General features: G+C 38.5%; 1 protein-coding gene across 3 annotated transcripts in view; it reads left to right on the forward strand.

Moving 5' to 3' along the window:
- Positions 1 to 18549, forward strand: part of DHRSX (dehydrogenase/reductase X-linked) — a 163076-nt gene extending 144527 nt beyond the window's left edge. For all 3 annotated transcript variants that reach the window (XM_066176473.1, XM_066176470.1, XM_066176471.1), the window contains one exon: positions 17772 to 18549. In XM_066176473.1, coding sequence (XP_066032570.1) covers positions 17772 to 17969 — 198 coding nt within the window. In that variant the 3' untranslated portion in view covers positions 17970 to 18549. The remainder of the gene's footprint in view (positions 1 to 17771) is intronic.
- The last annotated feature ends 306 nt before the right edge of the window (positions 18550 to 18855 follow it).

The following is an 18855-nucleotide window of genomic DNA, read 5'->3' on the forward strand; positions in this document are numbered from 1 at the left end:
TTGCCTCCTGATATGAATGACTGTCTAGATTTCAAAATAAATCCTTTGGATTATACAGAAAATTTTAGCTGTCAAGAACTAACCGGTGTGGTGAACTGAAACATAGGTCTCAAGACACCTGCAATTTAGCTGTATTTCAGTAATCTCTCATTCACCTTTCATTGCTGTCAGCAGCCTCTAGCATTTCTGTTATATTTATGGTGGAAATCTCTGTCAATGAATCATGTCAGTGAGATGCATGTGTCTTTTCCACTTCAAGAAATTATTAAACACTCCATAGTTTCTGTGGTAAACACCACATTTCTGGGTCATTTGTACTACCAGGCATTTCTTCATGTAAGCATCTTTCTTGCATAAAAAAATTCTTTTTTTTCATGTGTGGTAGATAGAAGGTGTTTTTGTTAAGCAAGTGCATATAATTTTATTTCCTGTTTTTACCTGTTTTGATTATCAACTTGTATTTCTGTAAAAATTTGGATGACAGTAGGTATTTATTAACAGAATTTTGCAAGTATTAATATGGTTACTTAGTGCTTTTGATACAGAAAAATGGATTTCCAAAATTTCCTACAATTCAGAAGACTGGAGTACCTGTCATGTTTTGGAGTCCCTTTGTTTAAATTTGTGGAAATTAGTTAATTTTCATGTTAAAATATTACTTACTTTCAAGTAGAGAAGTTTTTAATATACAAAATTATACCAATAAAATGTAATTTCCTTTTAAACCATATACTTACCAAAAATGTAACCTACTGTAGGTTTACAAGTTAAACAGATATTAAGTAGTTTGCAATAATATTTTTCCACTCCTAACCTTACTCATCTGTAGTACACCTAAGAATTTTTAGGGAGGATAGATAAATATCCCTAACAAAATGCAAAGCACTGAATATTTTGGGATACTGCAAGATCCTTTTAATTTGATCTGCTGTTTGTTATTGTCACTGTAGATTATGGACGAGAACATCTGCAATTGTCCTCCAGTTAATATACTTTTGAATTAGAAGAAAGGGCAGAGCTACAGAGAAGGTGACAAGTGGTCAGTTAAACTCCATTGCAAATGCTTACAACGCCTCTTCAGTGGGGCTTCTTAATGATGAAATACGTAGGGCTGGCTTTTCTGACAACTCATGGAATGAGATCGATGATTGTAACCTTTTCTCCAAATTGAACTGGAAAACCAGGAGCCAGCAGGGCTGTATGCTCAGAGCTTTGGAAGAGCAGAAGAGCAGCTCCCTTCCTGCTCATCACCCCATAAATACATATTTAATGTTTATTTTCAAGTTATGTGAATATATTCCGGGCTATGCTCTCATTTCCATTTCATTGAGCCTACTTCATCGTTTATAGTTTTGAAATAGTTATATTTGTACTTATTTAATGTAGCAGCAGTTAGCTCCAGCCAGAGAACTGTCTAGATTTTATTTCCTTTTCAACACAAAAGTAAGATTTACGAGATTGAGCAGCTCTCCACTACTTGCAAATGAGGTATATGCTGAGACAATTTTCAATCTTATTTTATGATTTCTCCTACTTGCTTAAATAAAAGGAAAAAAAAATTACCCTGAGCGAGCTCTTTAGAAATGAGCTTATATTTTCAGAGAAGGAGTTAAAGAGCATACTTGGCTCAGGTATCTATTTTCCATTAGAGAAACATGTTGTGTAAAGATGTGTTCCTTAGTGTTATTTTCTCTCTGAATTTCGCTTTGTGGTTATGTTTGTTGTTTGGTGTGCTTTTGTTCTGCTGTGGTCATCTGAAAATATTTGTAAATTCTTCATAGTATTTATTTAGACTAGGAGAGGTATCTTCCTGATTTTTCGAGAGCCAAACGCTTTTCCTCATTTTATTACATTGGTAATTAAAAATGATTGCTGTTTTCTTATGCAGAACTGTAGCAAGACACCCAAATATGTTTCTAGTCACAGCTGGGCAATTTATTCTTTTGAAAATCTGTCCCTCCTATCAGGTGCTGCTGGTAACTGTTGTCAGATGTTTGAGTAGCTGTGCTGTGATGGTAGGCATGATGTTGTTTCAATTCATTTTCTAAGCAAGGACCAGATGTTTGTTCTGGGCTAAGCAGAACTGGTTTGCAGTTAAAACCTCAAGTAAAGGAGTATCATATCAGGCTGTAAACCAGCCATGTCTCAAGCCACATTTGAATCAAAAACAAAAATGTGGGAGCCAGTGGTAATCATCTTCACTGCTCTGTACATATCAGATATTTGTTTATGCAAGTGAAGGACAGATATGTTGTTCACTCCCCTGTGTTAACAAATGAGAATTCAGATTTTTACCTTGGACTGTTTCATGGTTTTCCTGTGCTTTACATAGAGATAACAATAAAACAAGGCAAATTGTTATTTTTAGAGAATTAGGCCAATAGGAATTCATTGGTTCCCTGTAGGAGCCAGTGATAAATCTGTCTCCTTGGTACACTTCAGTAAGCCCTGAGGCACACCACCTCCAGCTCCGGCCACCTCATGTCCTCCCACTTGCTCTTTCTTGCAGTAAACTATTGCAGACAGAAAAAGCAATGGGGAAGACTTAAAAAAAGATGAATTCTAGCAGTTATACTGGATTTTTAAGAGGTGAGTTCTTGATCATTCTGTGACAAAAAATGTCTTATGCAAAAAGGAGCTTTGCATGGAATCCCATGGCTACAGTGCTCCAGTAATAGTCATGCCACTGCTAGTAGTTGGACTTATTCATCAGAAGTCTAGCTTTTACATTTTATTCTAGTTGTCATCAATATATTCACACTAACCTTTTATATATTCACAGTATAACAGGCAGGAAAAATTACACTGGGACTAAGGAACAAAGACAAATATTGCTGAAGAAATTTTAAATAATGTGCAGATCTCCAGTGGGCATTGATTCATGTGCTTCATGATGTCAATAATTGTTTATGAATTGCAGTCATTTTTTTCCTCTGAACAGAGCATTACTCCTGAAATACAGTCATTACCTATTGATTAGCTCTGTAGCTATTTTCATGCATCAGTAGTGCCAGTAAAAAAATAAGTAACACTTATTTTACACCAATGTGTAAGATCTTTACATTGTTCATCAACAAGTGAAAGGAGTCTTTAAAATATTTCTTTTTTTTTTTTTTTTTTTTTTTTTTTTTTTTTTTTTTTTTTGATTGCACAGACCCCATCAACATTTTCGGTAGTCATAGGTCTCAGGATAAATGGGAAAAGTCTAAAGGGGTCATCTGGGTTTTTAGAGGTTTTTTTTTAATCAGAGCATTGTAAATGTTTGGCTGTATCAGGACAAGAGTGCAATAAGAAGGACGGACATATTTGTCACTGTTTAGTGCTAATGTAATTTCCAATTTTCCCTACTGTATGTCTTTCCATTTAATCTCAATTGTTGGTAATGTGCTACTTTTTGATTGAATGATGATAGCTGAAATTCACCAGGGAGAAAATAATTAAAACTATTTGTTTCACAGATTGTCAGCAGCTATTAGGGAAATTAAATGTATTTTTCTCTGAACCATGTTATATACTTTGCAAAGTTCACAATCAGTTGAAATCATCTTTTATTGAACACAGATTTAAAAGCAAAGGTCAGTTATGTTTTGGACACTGAGGAGTTTATGCAATTGATAAAACCCAATCATTTAGATTATTTCTATATAAAAATTGCGCTGCTTGGAAACCCTTGCCTTTTGACTGTGGCATGCTTGTAGCCATATCAGCTCAGCAGATTTGCAGAGGTAAAGGGGGCTTTGCAGCTTTTCCCCTCAGCTGCAGGAGTGTCCCCTGCCCTGGCAAGGGCCAAACAGCAGTAGGGATTGTGGCCGGTGCTGGTGGCCGGTGACCGGCCTCGCTTGCAATCCTTTACTGCAGCCCCACCTGTCCAGCAGTGCAACATCCTGTCACACCACTATTTTGCTTCAAAGAGGAGCCTTGTTTTCTGACCTGCTCTAGGGGTTAGGTACTACTTGTGGACCCACCATTTCTCATATATTGTCAGATTTGGCTGGGTCAATGTATTGACAAGGCTTCACCTAGTATTTTCCCCTCCTTTTTCTACTACGAAAAGGCTTGTGCTCACTCCTTTGTTTGCACCACAGATTGTAAATACTGTCAACCCCAAGAGCTCATGCTTTGAAGTCTGCTTTTTACCCCTTTTTGGTTTCTGAAGGGGCTCAGTGATGTGGGTGGATGATCTGAGGAGGGCGAGTGTTGGTGCTCACTGGGAAAGCCTCCTACCCTGAGCCCGTTTCTCCTCCACATGGCATATGGACTGCAGGAAGAGATCTGAGCCAGTGGGGCAAGTGGCACACGGATGCAGCAGTCACACTCAGTGAGCTTGCAGTGAAGGTCTGGCAAGAGGCATTTAGGAATTCATAAAGAAAAGGGAATGAAAAAGCACTGGGACTGTCAGTGAGGTTGTTGTGGGGCACAATGAAAAGGCAGGTGGAGAAATGGATGGAAGTTTTGTCTGCAGACATGCTTTGCATACCACATAGAGAAACAGAACCTAATCTTGATTGGAACAATTGAATTCCACTGTGAAGTACATGTTAAATAACCATAGGCGGGTGCAGAGCTCTGCAGACTTGCAGGTGAAGAGCAGAATTTTAAGCGAGCGGCTGTGCGGGCAGGAGAGGCAGAGGGGAGGGCTGGGATAGCAGCCAGCGCTGGTGTTCGAGCTCTGCTCAGACCTCAGCCTGTGCTTTCATGAGTTAGAAGCAGTTGCTTAAACCTTAGCACAGTTATGCATTAATTCAGCTAGAATTTTTCCTGGGAAGCAGAAGTTTAATCATCTGGAGCTTTGCTGCTTGCAGTGTATCACCTCAAGTGAGCAAGTGAGGGGGGCTAAGGGGGGCTCATTGATTGAACTATCAGGGCCAAAGGATGTGTGTAGCAAAATGACACTACCAAAGAGCATAGTTCAATATTGAGCTTCCTAAATAAGGTGAATTATTTCAGCACCAAATGAATGAGTAAAATGTATTCATCAAACCACAAAACCTCACAGTATTTGTTTCCCATCCTAAACAACTGCTCTAACCTTTATGTCAAAAAGCCCTATGAATTGCAGTACAGCAGGAACTCTCCTGGGGAGCTAAATGAAAAGAAAAGGGTAATTCTCGCTGTTTTATCTTGTCTATCAATAGTTCTGCAAGAGCAAGCCTCTGGGCCATGGCTACCTAAGCCCTGAATTAGTCCAGTATCAAAACCCCAGTCAGAAACTCCGCAGAGACAGGAGCTACCTGAAGATGAAATAAAAGGAATAAGAAAACTTTCAGGAAGATTGTTGAGATTTTTTACATTCATGCCTCACAACTCTTTTTTTGTTGGTTTGGGTTTTTTTGGGGTTTTTTTCTTCTTTTTTTTTTTAGTAGTTTACTGGGGAAAGATGTTTGGTGTGAAAGGTGAAATGGTTCTCTTATTTCCAGTTTTTCATTGTCCTGTTTCAGTCAATGAGATTTGAGCTGACTATGAATCTTATTTTTTGAATTTGAACCAATTCTTCCTCCAACAAAAGCCAGGACAGTCAGTGTAGTCATTCACACAGGAGTGGTGTACGTTGCATCACCAGTACAACGTGACACCTCTGCTGTGACTTCTGTCATCCAGAAAAGGAAACAAGAACATGGCAAGGACTACATCTGTCATGAAATCCAATCCTGGCGTTTGAAGTGGATACACAATTTTTTTTTCCTCCATCTGCTACCTTAATGAAGGTTTACAAAAAACCCTTAGAAATAACCCTAGGTATTAAATTCGACAACTTCTATGGATAGTAGATGGTAGATCTGGGTCTTTTTACTTACCAGTAGTTAACAATTTTATATGCATGCCTTTTCATGCTTTCCTTTATCTGTTTCACTGGCAAGACCTGGCACTTGTTTTTCCTTTAGAGCCCCTGCAAATAAATAGCTATATCACCTCTCTATAGGCTTATACCTCCCTCTGCATTATGAGTACTAGCCTGCCCTTCTTTTAGAATATTTAGCTGATTAAATGTGATGACCTTAAACTCTTGAGTAATTGTTTTGGAGTTGAAAGTTTTTTTGCTTCCGTTTCAAACCTTGGGAATGTGTGTGCCTGAGTGTCTGAGGGTTTTCTCTCTGTCTAGTGAGTTCTGCAGTTAAAGATATGGTGCCTCAAAATCTTTTCTGCCATAGTTTTAGACAACTAATCTCATTGAAATCAATGGCACTCTTTGCCTGTCTAAAGTTATACATGTTCTTTGGATTTCTTCTGAATTTAAGCCATCAATAGATTCCTTTGCAGATAATGAAGAGCCCTGGGGTCAATTGATTTAAACAAAAGGATTTAAGTTACAGAGCTTAAATTCACTTTCGGTCTACACAACAAAAAACTTGATTTGAATAATCAGATTCAGCCATCCTTTACATTTGCATTTTTTAGTTATTTTGTTATAAACGAGATTCTGGTGGGTTAATAAGCATTCAGATATGTCAATTTGCAACTGAATGTAGCATTTGCCTTTAAACTTAGAAATTCTCTTGGGTAACAAAGGATAAGCTATATAGACAGCTCCATAATAGTATGGTTTCAGAATCTATCTGTTATTTCATGACTTTAGCAGTCTGATAGCATTGTGATAGAAGATGGGAAATGGTAGTTCTGTTTAAAAGATGACTTTTTTATTATTTATTTTTACAAGCTCCTTCCTGATAAAATAGAGTTTAATTAAAATGAAGAGAACTGTAATTTTCAAGGGTTTTATTACTTAAACAGAAAAGCCCTGAATTTATTGGGAAAAATCAAGGATCTAAAATCTTTAGTTAGTTATTTGAACTAACTAACTATCTGTTAAAAAGATATGATTAGAAAATCTGAGTCACTCCCGCCTAATTCTAGTCTTCCACTAAAATAACTATAGAAAATAAGGCTGGTCTGCTTCTTTTCCATCTTTATGCTACATCACTAGGGACAGATGTAAATTAACCCTCTTGTTTATATCTTTTTGGTTTATTATTCAAGATGAAGTGATGAAATTGCCAGCAACTGAAATTATGTGAAATAAATTTCCAGAATAAGATTCGTTCCCTCTCTACCACCTTTATCTGTCATCCAGTTTGGACTTTCTCCTCTCAGTCTGGGCAATTTTGTGAAACTATAATTTAAGCAAAATAACTCTATAAAAACCAGAAACTCAGAGCAGCTGGGACACAGACAGTGTTAAATGGTTGTTCTGGTTTGGGCTGAGATAAAATTAATTTTCTTCTTAGCAGCTGGTAAAGTTTTGGATTCAGTATGAGAATAATGCTGACAAGACAATGATGTTGTAGCTCTCACTAAGTGGGGCTTATGCTCAGCCAAGGACTTCTCAGTTTGCTGTGCTCTGCTTCTTCAGTGAGAAGATGCACAAGAAGCTATGAGGAGCATGGCCAGGACATGCTGGCTCAAACTGGCCTAAGAGATATTCCATATCATAGAACGTCATGCTCAGTGTATAAGCTGGGGAGAGTTGGCCAGGAGCCATTGATTGCTGCTCAGTCCATGGGTAGTGAGCAGCTGTGGATTTCATCATTATCTGACTCTCTTCCCCATCCCACAGGAGGATGGGAGGGGAGTAAGTGGCTTAATTGCCAGCTGGGATTGAGCTGCAACAATGGTATTTGGTGACCTGCTTTAAACTCCTCTCTTCCCAGCAGCTCAGGGACAAGGAGACAAAGCTGAGGCCCAGGGTGAGGGTAAGCACTGCAAGGTGAAGGTCTTTTTTCATGCAGAAGCTTTGTGTGGAGCAGACCCATCAGCAGACCATGTTACAGCCAGCTAGCATGCCACTGCAATGTAGAGCTAAGAAATTTGGGGGAAAGTATGCTTTTGCTTTCTTATCTCCCATCTTCCCAGACATATTTTCATCTTGGATGCTATTAATGCATAGATGTAGCACCCTGTAGTCATTTTGAGTTAGTTTGTGCACCTCACTAGTTCTGGTCCTTATCTTTGGCAGTGCAGGCGTATGGCCTGCCTGAGTCCCAGGGAAGAAGTGTTCTCTGCTGACCTTACCTGGTGATCCAGGAAAGGATTTGCAGTTTCACACCTTCACTGTTTGCAGGAGGTGCTTCCAGCAGGAAAGGTAGGAAACTGAGGCTGGCAGCCACCCTCTCCCAGCCCATGTCCACCTGACTGAGCCCACGGCTGGAAATAGTCCTGCTGCTGTTTGGGGTGCGAAATGGTGGTTGTAGCAATTTAAAACAGAGGAGGCTGTGAAATAGCTGCTGGCTTATGTAATTTTGGTTTATTTCATTTTGTCTGTGTTCTGTACAGTCTTTTTGCTTTTTGATCTCATCATTGTTCACAAAGGCTTTCTATACTGTGGTTTTCTTTTAAGTATTTAGGAGTTCCATGCCCATTCTGAGTTCTTGCAATAATTAAAAAATTAATAACAGTCATTATAAGAAAGTTGTGAAGTCAGAGATGTGTCAGTTTCTATTTTCTAGCAAGGGAAAATAAGATACATGACTTGTCAAATATTAAACAGTAAGTGAAAAAGTAGAGATGATAGTAGGGGGCTACAAGTCAGAAGTTGCCATATATATTATTTCTGAAGTCTAATGTTTTCACCAAAAGTCAGCAAAGATATTTTACTTTATGAGAAGGCAGGCAGTAAATTTTTTAGAGGTATATGTACTCAGGAGCATTGTCTTCAGCACCTTGAGCGTTGCTGTGTCTCCTGTTCTCTGGGGCTGCTAAAAATGCAGCTACCATTTCAAACACAAATACTCCTGTTTGCTTTGCTGTGTCGTTTTGATTGCCAAAATCTATCTTCTTTGAAAGAACTCAAGAAACTAAGGCTGACCTATGTACTCGTGTAAGATAATACCTTGAAAACTTAAGCTGGAAGTAAACAAATATGTGGTGCGTTTTCCTTTACAAACACAGGAGTTACAGCCTAGTGCACGAGGCATCAGGATTAGTATTTTGGAGACTCATTCTTTTCTCATCTCTTCTAACCTGAACATTTACTTCAATAAATCTCTTGTGGGTCTCTGAATAGAAGTTTTGCAGAAAATTCCAGATTATGTGAGGATATCCAGTGATTTAACTCAGGCATCCTCAGCAATATGTTGCTGCAGGACATCACCTGGTTTCCAGAGAACTCATTAACCAAAGTGTTATGCTCCCAGAAGAGGCTTCAGTATTTTGTGAAGTACATGTACTTTCTCAGCTCTTCCCGCCTATCATTGCCTGTCTTATTTCCTAGAGACTGGATGTTCCAGCAAGTGAATGTCTCTGGTTAGATGTTTATGCAATGTCTGGGGCAGCAGGCTCCTATCTGTCAAATTTTGCATACTGTTACCGAGCTGAGTGAAGTAACAAGTGTAATGTGATTTCCGTGGCTGCAGCGATATCTCAGTTCTGACTTTGAAGACATCGCTGTCTGCTGCAGAGCAAGCTTAGGGATCGGCCTCCAGGCAAAGCAATATTCCTTAATGCACTTGACAAAATGAATAAAGGACTCAGTCATGATTAATGACTTTGACTCAAAGTTTCAAGTCCCTGCTCAAATTCAGTCATGTAAAGTTGGGTTCTTTTTTCTATTTCAAAATTTCTTAAAAGTGAACGTTGTTCTTTTAGTGCTCTATTCAATATCTTAGAAAATGCGAAGCATGGATCCGCAAACAGTCCTGCTCACATCAGCAATGGTATATTGCAATTCTAATCTGAGAGACATTCACTTTGAAATTAAGACACAAATATAATTTGTAATGATATATATTTTTATATATATATCATTATTTACAATATTTATATATACTATTATTTATAATACCTACAAGTGAGTTCACTGTTGGAGCTGCTCCTTGAAATCAATGGAGTTTTCTTCAGTGCAGCCAAGCTGGCCAGCCAAGAGGAGCGTCATTCAGCTACCTGAGAACACAAATATCTCATGTTATTTGTCATGATCCATGATGTCCTGTTGTTGTGGCTTAACACCAGCCAGCAACCAAGCCCCATGCAGCAACTCACTCACTCCTAACCAGTGGGATTGGAGAAAGAATAGACAGGGTAAGAGGTATGAAACTCGTGGGTTGAGATAAAGATAACTTAATAGGGAAAGCAAAAACTGTGCACACAGGCAAAGGAAAACAAGGAACTGAATCTCTGTTTCCCATGAGCAGACAGCCTTCTCCAGGAGAGCAGGGCCCCTCACATGTGATGGTGACTTGGGAAGATAAATGCTATCACTCCAAATGTCTCCCCATCTTTTTCCTCCCACTTTTTATCTTGAAGATGATGTCATATTGTTTGAAATGCCTCTCTGGTCACTTGGGATCACCTGTCCCACCTGTGACTCCTCCCAAACTCCCACACACGCCTGAAGCTCCTTGCCAGCATGGCAGTAAAAAGCAGAAAAAGCCTTGGCTCTGTGTAAGTCCTGCTCATCAATAACAGAAATATCTCTGTATTATCAACTCTGTGTTCAGCACAAATCCAAAACACAGCCCTATACCAGCCACTGTGAAGAAAATTAGCTGTACCGCAGCAAAAAGCAGCACACCTGCTTAGCTTGAAGTAGCTGCTTTAGAAGAAGGTTCAGAGTCATGGCAGTTACCTTCTTCAGTAAAACTTTGTTCGTGTTTTGAATCTGCTACAAGACTCACCCCATGGCATCAGAGCCATTTTTCAGCAAAACATTTCTCAGAAGGCATATTTCTGCAACAAAAGCAATTAAAATCTCCTATCACCAGCTCCATCAAAAGATTCATGGGAAATGAGGCCTTCAGACCTGGGCATGTGCCTGCTTCTTGGGTCCCCTGAGCAGCAGGCTGACCCTGACAGTCTTTTGAGGACAGTTCCTTTCTTTGTACTCTGCCTTATCTACAGGCATTCCAGTCACCTATACAGGGGCTGATGTGAAGATGGGACTTCCCAGTCCATCTGTGTACCTGAATTATTATTAAGGTCTTTCCAGAAAATTTGCTTTCAAAAGAAAAGGAGATTCGGGATTTGATACTCTCTGTGTCTGTTTGCCAGCTGTCTTTGCTTCTGTTCTTTCAGTATCTTGTGTTCAGGGAAAACTTCTCCTTTTCCCCAAATGGCCATGAGTTATTCAGGTTATAAAGCTCCTTTCCTTCCAAATTTTGTTTTCATTGTGAAAATTGATTTGTGTTCCTAATTCATCAAAGTTTCATCTTTTATTATATATTTATATCTTTGATTAAGAAATTATTTCTCTGTGGCCACAACATTGTCAGGAGAAAGGCCTCACACTTTAACTGAGCCATTTCTGCTATTTCTTTCAAAGACAAAATCTGAAGAATTTTATTATGGAGTGAATTTATTAAAGAATTATCATTGCCACAAGTTGGGGATTGAAGAGAAATTAATTTGGTGGTGCTGACTGGGTACCTAGGGAGAACTATATTCAATAAAACATCTCTTTCTAGTCTATTATTAAGGCAGAAATTGGATAGAAATAGCATAATAGCAAGCTACATATGAAAGAATAGAAGGAAAGAGATGAAACACAGATGGAAACCAGGGATTTTGAGTGAAGGCAGAGAGTGCAGAAAAGCTGTTCTGCCACACTTCTCTGGCAGCTTTGGCTTCCTAGGGACCTGACAGTTGGTGCTGGCCACTGGTCTCACCAGGACATACATTCAGCTGCTGCAGCCTTATTGATCAGAGGTGGCCGAACACGTCCATGCACCTGCGTCATCGTTTCCTTTCTAGCCTTTGTTTTCATACTCTGTATTTCAATGGATCACTTTTTGTCTGGAATTTTCAAAGCAACAATCACGTTAGGAGGTCTAGACAGTGCAAGTTACACAATGTACACTGAACACACATAGCCCCTTGTCTTTACCTGGAGGCTGTGGCTCTACAGCAGCTGTTGTTATTTTGCCTTGGACTCTTGCACCAGAAAGTAACCTAGTGTCTTCCCAAGACCTCTGGCTTTGAAATTATTCAGTGGCTCACAGATCATAGTAATCAGTGCATCCTAGAACACAGATAATTTGCCTTTCACAAGTTTGTTTGCTTTAATGTTCATGGGAACACAATCCCCGCTACTCTGTTTCTGAAATTTTTCAAACTATTCTATGTCCTGTGTTTGCCTTTGTTCTTGAGAGTCAAGCAGTGCATTGAGGGTGACTGGGTGTCACCCCTCCACTAGCTGCCACCACGTAGATTAAAGATTCTGCTGTACCAAGTAACAGTAATTTCATGTTCTCTTTGTTGTTGCTAATCCCTATAGTGTATATGCATAGTACTGCTCAGGTATCACAGATGATCATTGCCTTTCCTGAAAGAAGACAGAAAAAGAAGAAAACTCTGCATATACAGAGTTTTTCAGTACAGAAGTAAGTCAGTAGTATAGCAGCATTTAAAAAATATTACCAGAATAATTATCATTGAGAAAGGTGAAGGAACATTGGCAAAACTGCCTGAGTACTGATGCCCAGAAGATGGTCTGTTCAGTGCTTTCTGTGTTTTCCCAGCTGGAACCAGGGAATTTGTTACCCACTCCAGGAACAGCCTGATGGAACTCACTGATTTAAAAAAGCAAAGCCACAGAGCAAACACCATGAACACCTGTGGCAAAAAGAAAACCAAACCAAGAAACATCTGCAAGCTCATTTAACTCATCAGCTCATGAGTAAATTTCCCACATGAACTGAACAGTACACGATTGAATGAATGGCACGTGAGCTAGGACCATGGCTAGTGGGTTATAAGCCCACTTTTGATGAGTCTACCTAATGATGCTGATGAGGGTTATTCTATCAAGTATTCTATCAATACTTGATGTATTTTGCAGCACAAATTATAGGGATAAAGGTGTTTTAACATGTTTTTTTTCTCAGCATTAAGTTTGCACATCTCTCTGTTAGACCCCTTGCTCGTGTCTCTCAAAACTCAACTGTGATGTCAGTGAATGATTCTGCCAGCTGCTCTCTGTCCTCTGTGCCCAACATTCTCTCCTATAATCTCTCAAGATGGCAGAATTCTGAATTCATGAAATACAAATCAAGTGCAATTTTCTGATTGAGTGGGATGAGGGGAAGCTATTCCAAAGTCGTAAGTCCCCTGATACCATGACTTGTATCACTGCTGCTCTTTCAATCATATGGCAAACTCTTTTAGCCAGTACAAATAGAAGCGTGTTGTCCATTCAAGCTATTTGACACAGTGTTTAAGACACACAGAACAGTTGTCACTGTTTGCTGGTAGTTGCTGCAAGTGGTACTGAGAAAATGAAGGGACTACAGAGAAGGAATTATAGGAGCTTATTTAATCTTTTCCTGTCCAATTTTCTGTGGTCTCTGAGGGACATAACACACTGACTGGCCAGGACTCTGAGCTATGAATTCAGGTGAAGGTGAAAGTGGATGAGTACATGGATTACCATGTACCACAAAATCATCATGTATAACTGATGCAGACACATGACCTCTAAAGAGTTAAGCGGTTGCTCCTGTTTTAGACAAATTGAAAAGATGTAACTTTTCATGGCGACATGGCTGTAGGAACTGACCATTGTCAGCTAACACATTTTGCAAGAATTAGCACCTAGTTTGGACAAAATTATATATCCCTTAAAATTGCATTAATCAAAATGCATGAACTAGCAAGTCCTAAAAAAGCGATACTAAAATACAGACCTTCTTAGCACTTGTCCCAATTTTCCTAGAACAGAATATTCCATTTCATACTGAGGGAATATTATTCTTTGTCGATGAGTTATAATTGATGAATATTTAAGAAAAAGAAAAAGAAACATCAGAGCTTCTGTAAAAAGAAAAAGGCTTGTTCTTTGGGAATAGGTAGTGCCAAAATAATGTCATTTAATGTATGTAGGCTACATTTTGCTTAAATAAGTTGGTCACTTGCTATCTTTTCTCTCCTCCCCAACTCATACATTTAATGAGCAATGGTGAGTACTTTCAATCAGACTTTTATTTACTGTTGAAGACACACATATAGTTCATTGAAAAAAGAAAGTAAAAGTTGTGATCAATACTATAACAAGCAGAGGGAAAAAGGTTCAGAATTTCTTTAGGAAGAAGTTAAGCAGAAATCAGTTTTATTTGTATATTACAAAGGTATTAATTACATTTCTTTGGATACTAATAATGTAACAGTTTGTAAACAAAAATTCAATTTAAAAAAATTCAGCAACAATAAGGAACTGAAGAGTGAAAAATCATTGTGGAGTTTATAGGCATCCCCTTTCTCTTAGGACAAGTTCAGTCAGTAAATTAACAAGATGTTACTGATTCTGTACATATAAATATTATTGTTTTACTATTAATTAATGTGTAAAGAATCCTCTCCTGTGATTTGAATTATATTTGTTATTACTTCCTGTCTACTTTGAACTCTTGGTATATAATACTTCATGGAAGACACTTTAAAAATCCATCTAGTTCCAACCCCCCTGCCATGGAAAGAGACATTTTCCACTAGATCAGGTTGCTCAGAGCTTCATCCAACCTAGCCTTGAACATTTCAAGTGATGGCTAATTCCTTAATGTAGTGTTGTTGGGTTTTTTTCATTGCATGTTTGTATAGAGCATCATGACAAACATCCTGTGGTTTTATAGGTCAAGATATTTGTCTACTGGCTGGTGATTTCTCTGCTTCTTTATCAGGTGCTCTCCTTCCTAGCAAGCCACTGGCATCAAAGGGTGGGTCAGATGTGTTGCTTTCACAGTAGTGTCCTGTTTGTGACTGTTTTCCAAGGGCTTTATGGTTCCTCCTCATCTTTTGATGGCCTACCATGTGGTAAAAGAAAAGCAATGGATAAGCTCTTCAAAAGAAAGCTGGCAACCAGGAGTGAGTCTGCCACTGCTGGAACAATTCATCCTGCTCCTTGTCCAGATACACATTAATTGCTCCAGTGGTTGCAGCCTGTTGCCAGCTTCATCCTTCCCAAGAGGTCCTCAGGCCCTGGTGCACAGACAGGATGTCTGCAAGTGTCTGTGTGTCCTTGTTTGTGGCAGTTGATTTTGGGGTGTGTAGTAGACCCAGCGCTTTCCCAGAAAGAGTCTGGACTGTGTGTGTGGATGTGCAGTTGTTGCCATAGTAGGCATGGACAAGATCCAGAGAAGGAATCGCAACGTGTTTTACTTCCAGCCTCTCAAAACAAATAGGTCAACTTCCCAGCAGAAAGGTCAGGGCACTCCTGGTGCAGGTTTCATTTTTACTTTCATTAAAACAGAAAACATGCCAAAACAATGAAGTGATTATAAGGAAAGGGAAAATTAAAACTTTCATCATTAATTAAGCACTCAGAAGATGGAATAAGACAATTCATTGGTCATACACAAGCAACTCACTGTTGCACTGAAAAATTTGTTTTCCTATTCATATTTCCATAATATCTAGAATCCTAGAATCATAGAATGGCTTGGGTTGGAAGACACTTTAAACACTATCTATTTCCAACCCCCCTGCCTTGGTAAGAGACATTTTCCACTAGACCAGGCTGCTCAGAGCTTCATCCAGCCTGGTCTTGAGCACTTCATGTGGTGGCTAATTCCTTAATATATTGTAGTTGTTTTTTTTTGTTTGTTTTTTTTTTTTTTTTTTTTTTTTTTTTTGTTGTTGTTGTTGTTGTTGTTGTTGTTGTTTGTTTGGTTGGTTGTTTGTTTGTTTTTTCTTGTGTGTGTAGATAATTGCTTCTAGCAACAGGTGGTAGGAGCTAAATAGGAATTTTGCACAGAGCTTTCAACTCAGAATATTGCATACAGTGGATGGGAGGAGCAAAGTAAACTGTATGAAAAGTTACACAAGCTGACTTTAATGGATGCTGTTACTGTGCTTATAAGTGACAGTATGGGCATGTAAGCACTTTCAACTAATGCATAACCTTTATTTAAAATATTTGATATTATTTTGAATAGAAGAGAATAGAATAGATTGTTTCAGTTGAAAGGGACCTACAACAGCAGTGACCAATTCATGACTGACCACATGATAAAGCACATCCTTAAAGGCATTGTTCAAATGCCTGTTCAAACGCCACTGACAGGCTTGGGACACCAACCACCTCTCTAGGAAGCCAGCTCCAGTGTTTGACAGCCCTCTAGGTATAGATCTCCTCTGGTGGGGAACTTAACTGGCATATCATCAAAAGTAAAAATGTTGAAAAATTCTACATATCCCAGGAGAACCTTACCACTGAATCAGCAGAGGCAGCGTGGTATTTCTGTTGCTGTAACAATATCCATACAGACCAGTCTCTGAGGCTGTAGAGAGCCCTGCTCTCATAAGAACATAATCACACAAACTTCACCCACAGACAATTTTTCTAAAGCATGTTAGTGTTGAGCTGTTGTCATTAAGATTTGGGAGTCATGATATTGACATTTATGCCTATTTGTTCTGGAGAGCTGTTAAACTCAGGAACATAAAGTCCAGTGAACCATCACATGAAGGAATGGTTTATCTGTGTCACAGCTTTTTTTTTAGTTGAGCACAAGAGTATGTAAAAAAACTTTTGAGTTTTTCCTGTCATCCAGAATAAGTTATATAAAATATGAATGTTTATATTCATCATTTTTCTGCCACTTTACAATATCAAGATATTTTATACTGCTCTTCAGTATATAGCCACTCTGTGAACAAAGAATTGTTCAGATCCTTTATGTTATTTACATAATGTACTGGATGAATAGCACTATTTTCCTCTAGGATAAAGAAGGGTGAAGTAGTAGTAGAGTACTGAACCAAGGTAAATGAGCATTTTTAAATGATTTTAGACAGAATATCATATTGCAACCATTTTCCAAAAAAACAAACCGAACAAAAAGCTTCCAATTACTTACATTTATTCATTTTTTAAGGCACTGAGTAATCTATTCACTACTATCTCATTCATCAAGTGAGTTCTTCAGGAAAAGACATCCAGTCAGGTGCTACAGACAAAGCTCTGAGCAGCATCAGTACTGTTAATGCCTCAGATGATAACTGCAAGGATTGCAAAGTAATACATTATTATCTAGCAGGCATTGATCATAATTATATCACTGATAAAGGCAAAGCATCTCAAATACTGTGTTTTAAAGATGACCTTTAATTTGAATAAAAATGCCATGGAAATAATTTCAGTGGTAGCTGTGTGATCCTTCTGAATGCAGAATGTAAAATCCTTGCATATACTCAGGATGAAAGAAGTTATAACTGTAAGCTATTCACTTATTAATTTTCACTTAATACTCATGGTATATCAGATATTATAGATAGTTCACCATTTTGCTTTGTGACAGAGCACACCCCTGATAACTATTCTGTGTCTAAAATGTGTTCCCTCATTTACCTTTCTGCTTGGACTGAACAGCAGAATCTTAATTTGCTGTCATGGTTTCCATGATCCTTTGCTCATGTGACGTTGTTATAATGAACCCATTGCATGTACAACATAGCCTTCATCTTCTTAAGGCAGAGCACAGACCCTTTCATCCTTGCAAAATGAATAATTAAACTAAGATTTTAATATTTGTGCTCGCTTTTGGGTTTATTAGCTCTAACTGTGAAAGCTAAATCAATTATTTTGTATGCTCCATCTGACTAACTCTTGAAAAAATAGGCTGTAGTTTTCCATATATCTGTTCTGGCTTTAAGCTATCTTAAAATAGCACTCTTGAAGAAATGGACTCTGCCAATTGAGTAAGTGGCTTTCTTATTATTACAAGCTTCAGGTTTGCATAAGGGCCATAAGAGTAAAGCAAAATTAGGGAAGATGTTTGCCACTGATAAGGTCCTATGATTTTTCTGCTGTACCTGCCTCACTCGAGTTTGGGGTTTTTTTGTTTCTGCAGACCCCAGAGGAAGGAGCCTCTACCACCATCTATGCAGCAGTTTCACCCGAGGTGGAAGGAGCTGGTGGCTGCTACCTTTACAATGAGGAAAGGACAAAGTCAGCTGACCTAGCATACGATGAAGAGCTGCAGAGAAGGCTCTGGACAGAAAGCTGCAAGATGGTTGGGATTTCTGATGAAGCCAGTAGGCTTCCCTAGAAGAAGCCACTTTCAGCTGGGTAAATGAAATGCTTTGAAAAGCATCTTAGATGAATTCTTGCAGCATGAGTCATCATCCTGGAAATCACTGTTCAGTTCCAAAGGCAAACGTGAACAGCTCTGTTCTTCACTTGAATCCCTAAACTGCTAGGGTGTGGGGGAAATATTCCCACAGAAAGGTGTAGTGGTTGGTTTTAAATCTAAGCATCAGTTTTGTAAATCATTCTGTTTCAGTCCGTGATTAAAATACAATCTTTAAACATGTGCAGAGATGAGTTTTCATTGTTTTGTTCAACAAAAATAATGCTTGAGTATGTTGTGCTGGGAGGTTTTGAACTTAAACCACCTTTGTACATATAAGTTACTCTTTTAAATCAGTTTTAAAAGTTGCAGCTTTATTTCCTTAAGCTTCATTAATCTTTAAGATATTTTCATCAGCTTGTTCTAATGCAGAAATTTGGCATTCATGATCATGATGTTGTTTCTGTCTTAAGGTTAGTTTTATATGTCAGCTTTTATCCAGAGGTATTAACTGAAGGTCAGAAGAACAAGAAAAAGTAAATAAATAAGGTCTTCTTCAAACAGGATATTGAATTCACTTGTTTCCAATTTAAGTCCATCTCTCCTATAAAGGTGAGGAAAGGATCAAACATCATAATGGCAACACTGGCTTTAGCAGAGGATGCAATTGGCCTATTGTCATGTCAGTGGGCTAAGATTACTTGTCCCTTTTTCTCCTGAACCCCTGTAATGTTGCATCTGCAGTTTCATTCATTTTCTTTGACAAGGAGAGTCACTCATATACTGTTGCATGAAGAATCAATTCCTTATGTTGGTTTTGATCCTAGTTGATATTAGTTTCAGAACTAGAGTTCATGGTTTGGAA

This window comes from Chamaea fasciata, unplaced genomic scaffold, assembly GCF_029207755.1.
Source record: "Chamaea fasciata isolate MVZ Bird 193981 ecotype frontalis unplaced genomic scaffold, bChaFas1.0.hap1 SCAF_2, whole genome shotgun sequence".
NCBI lineage: Eukaryota > Metazoa > Chordata > Aves > Passeriformes > Sylviidae > Chamaea > Chamaea fasciata.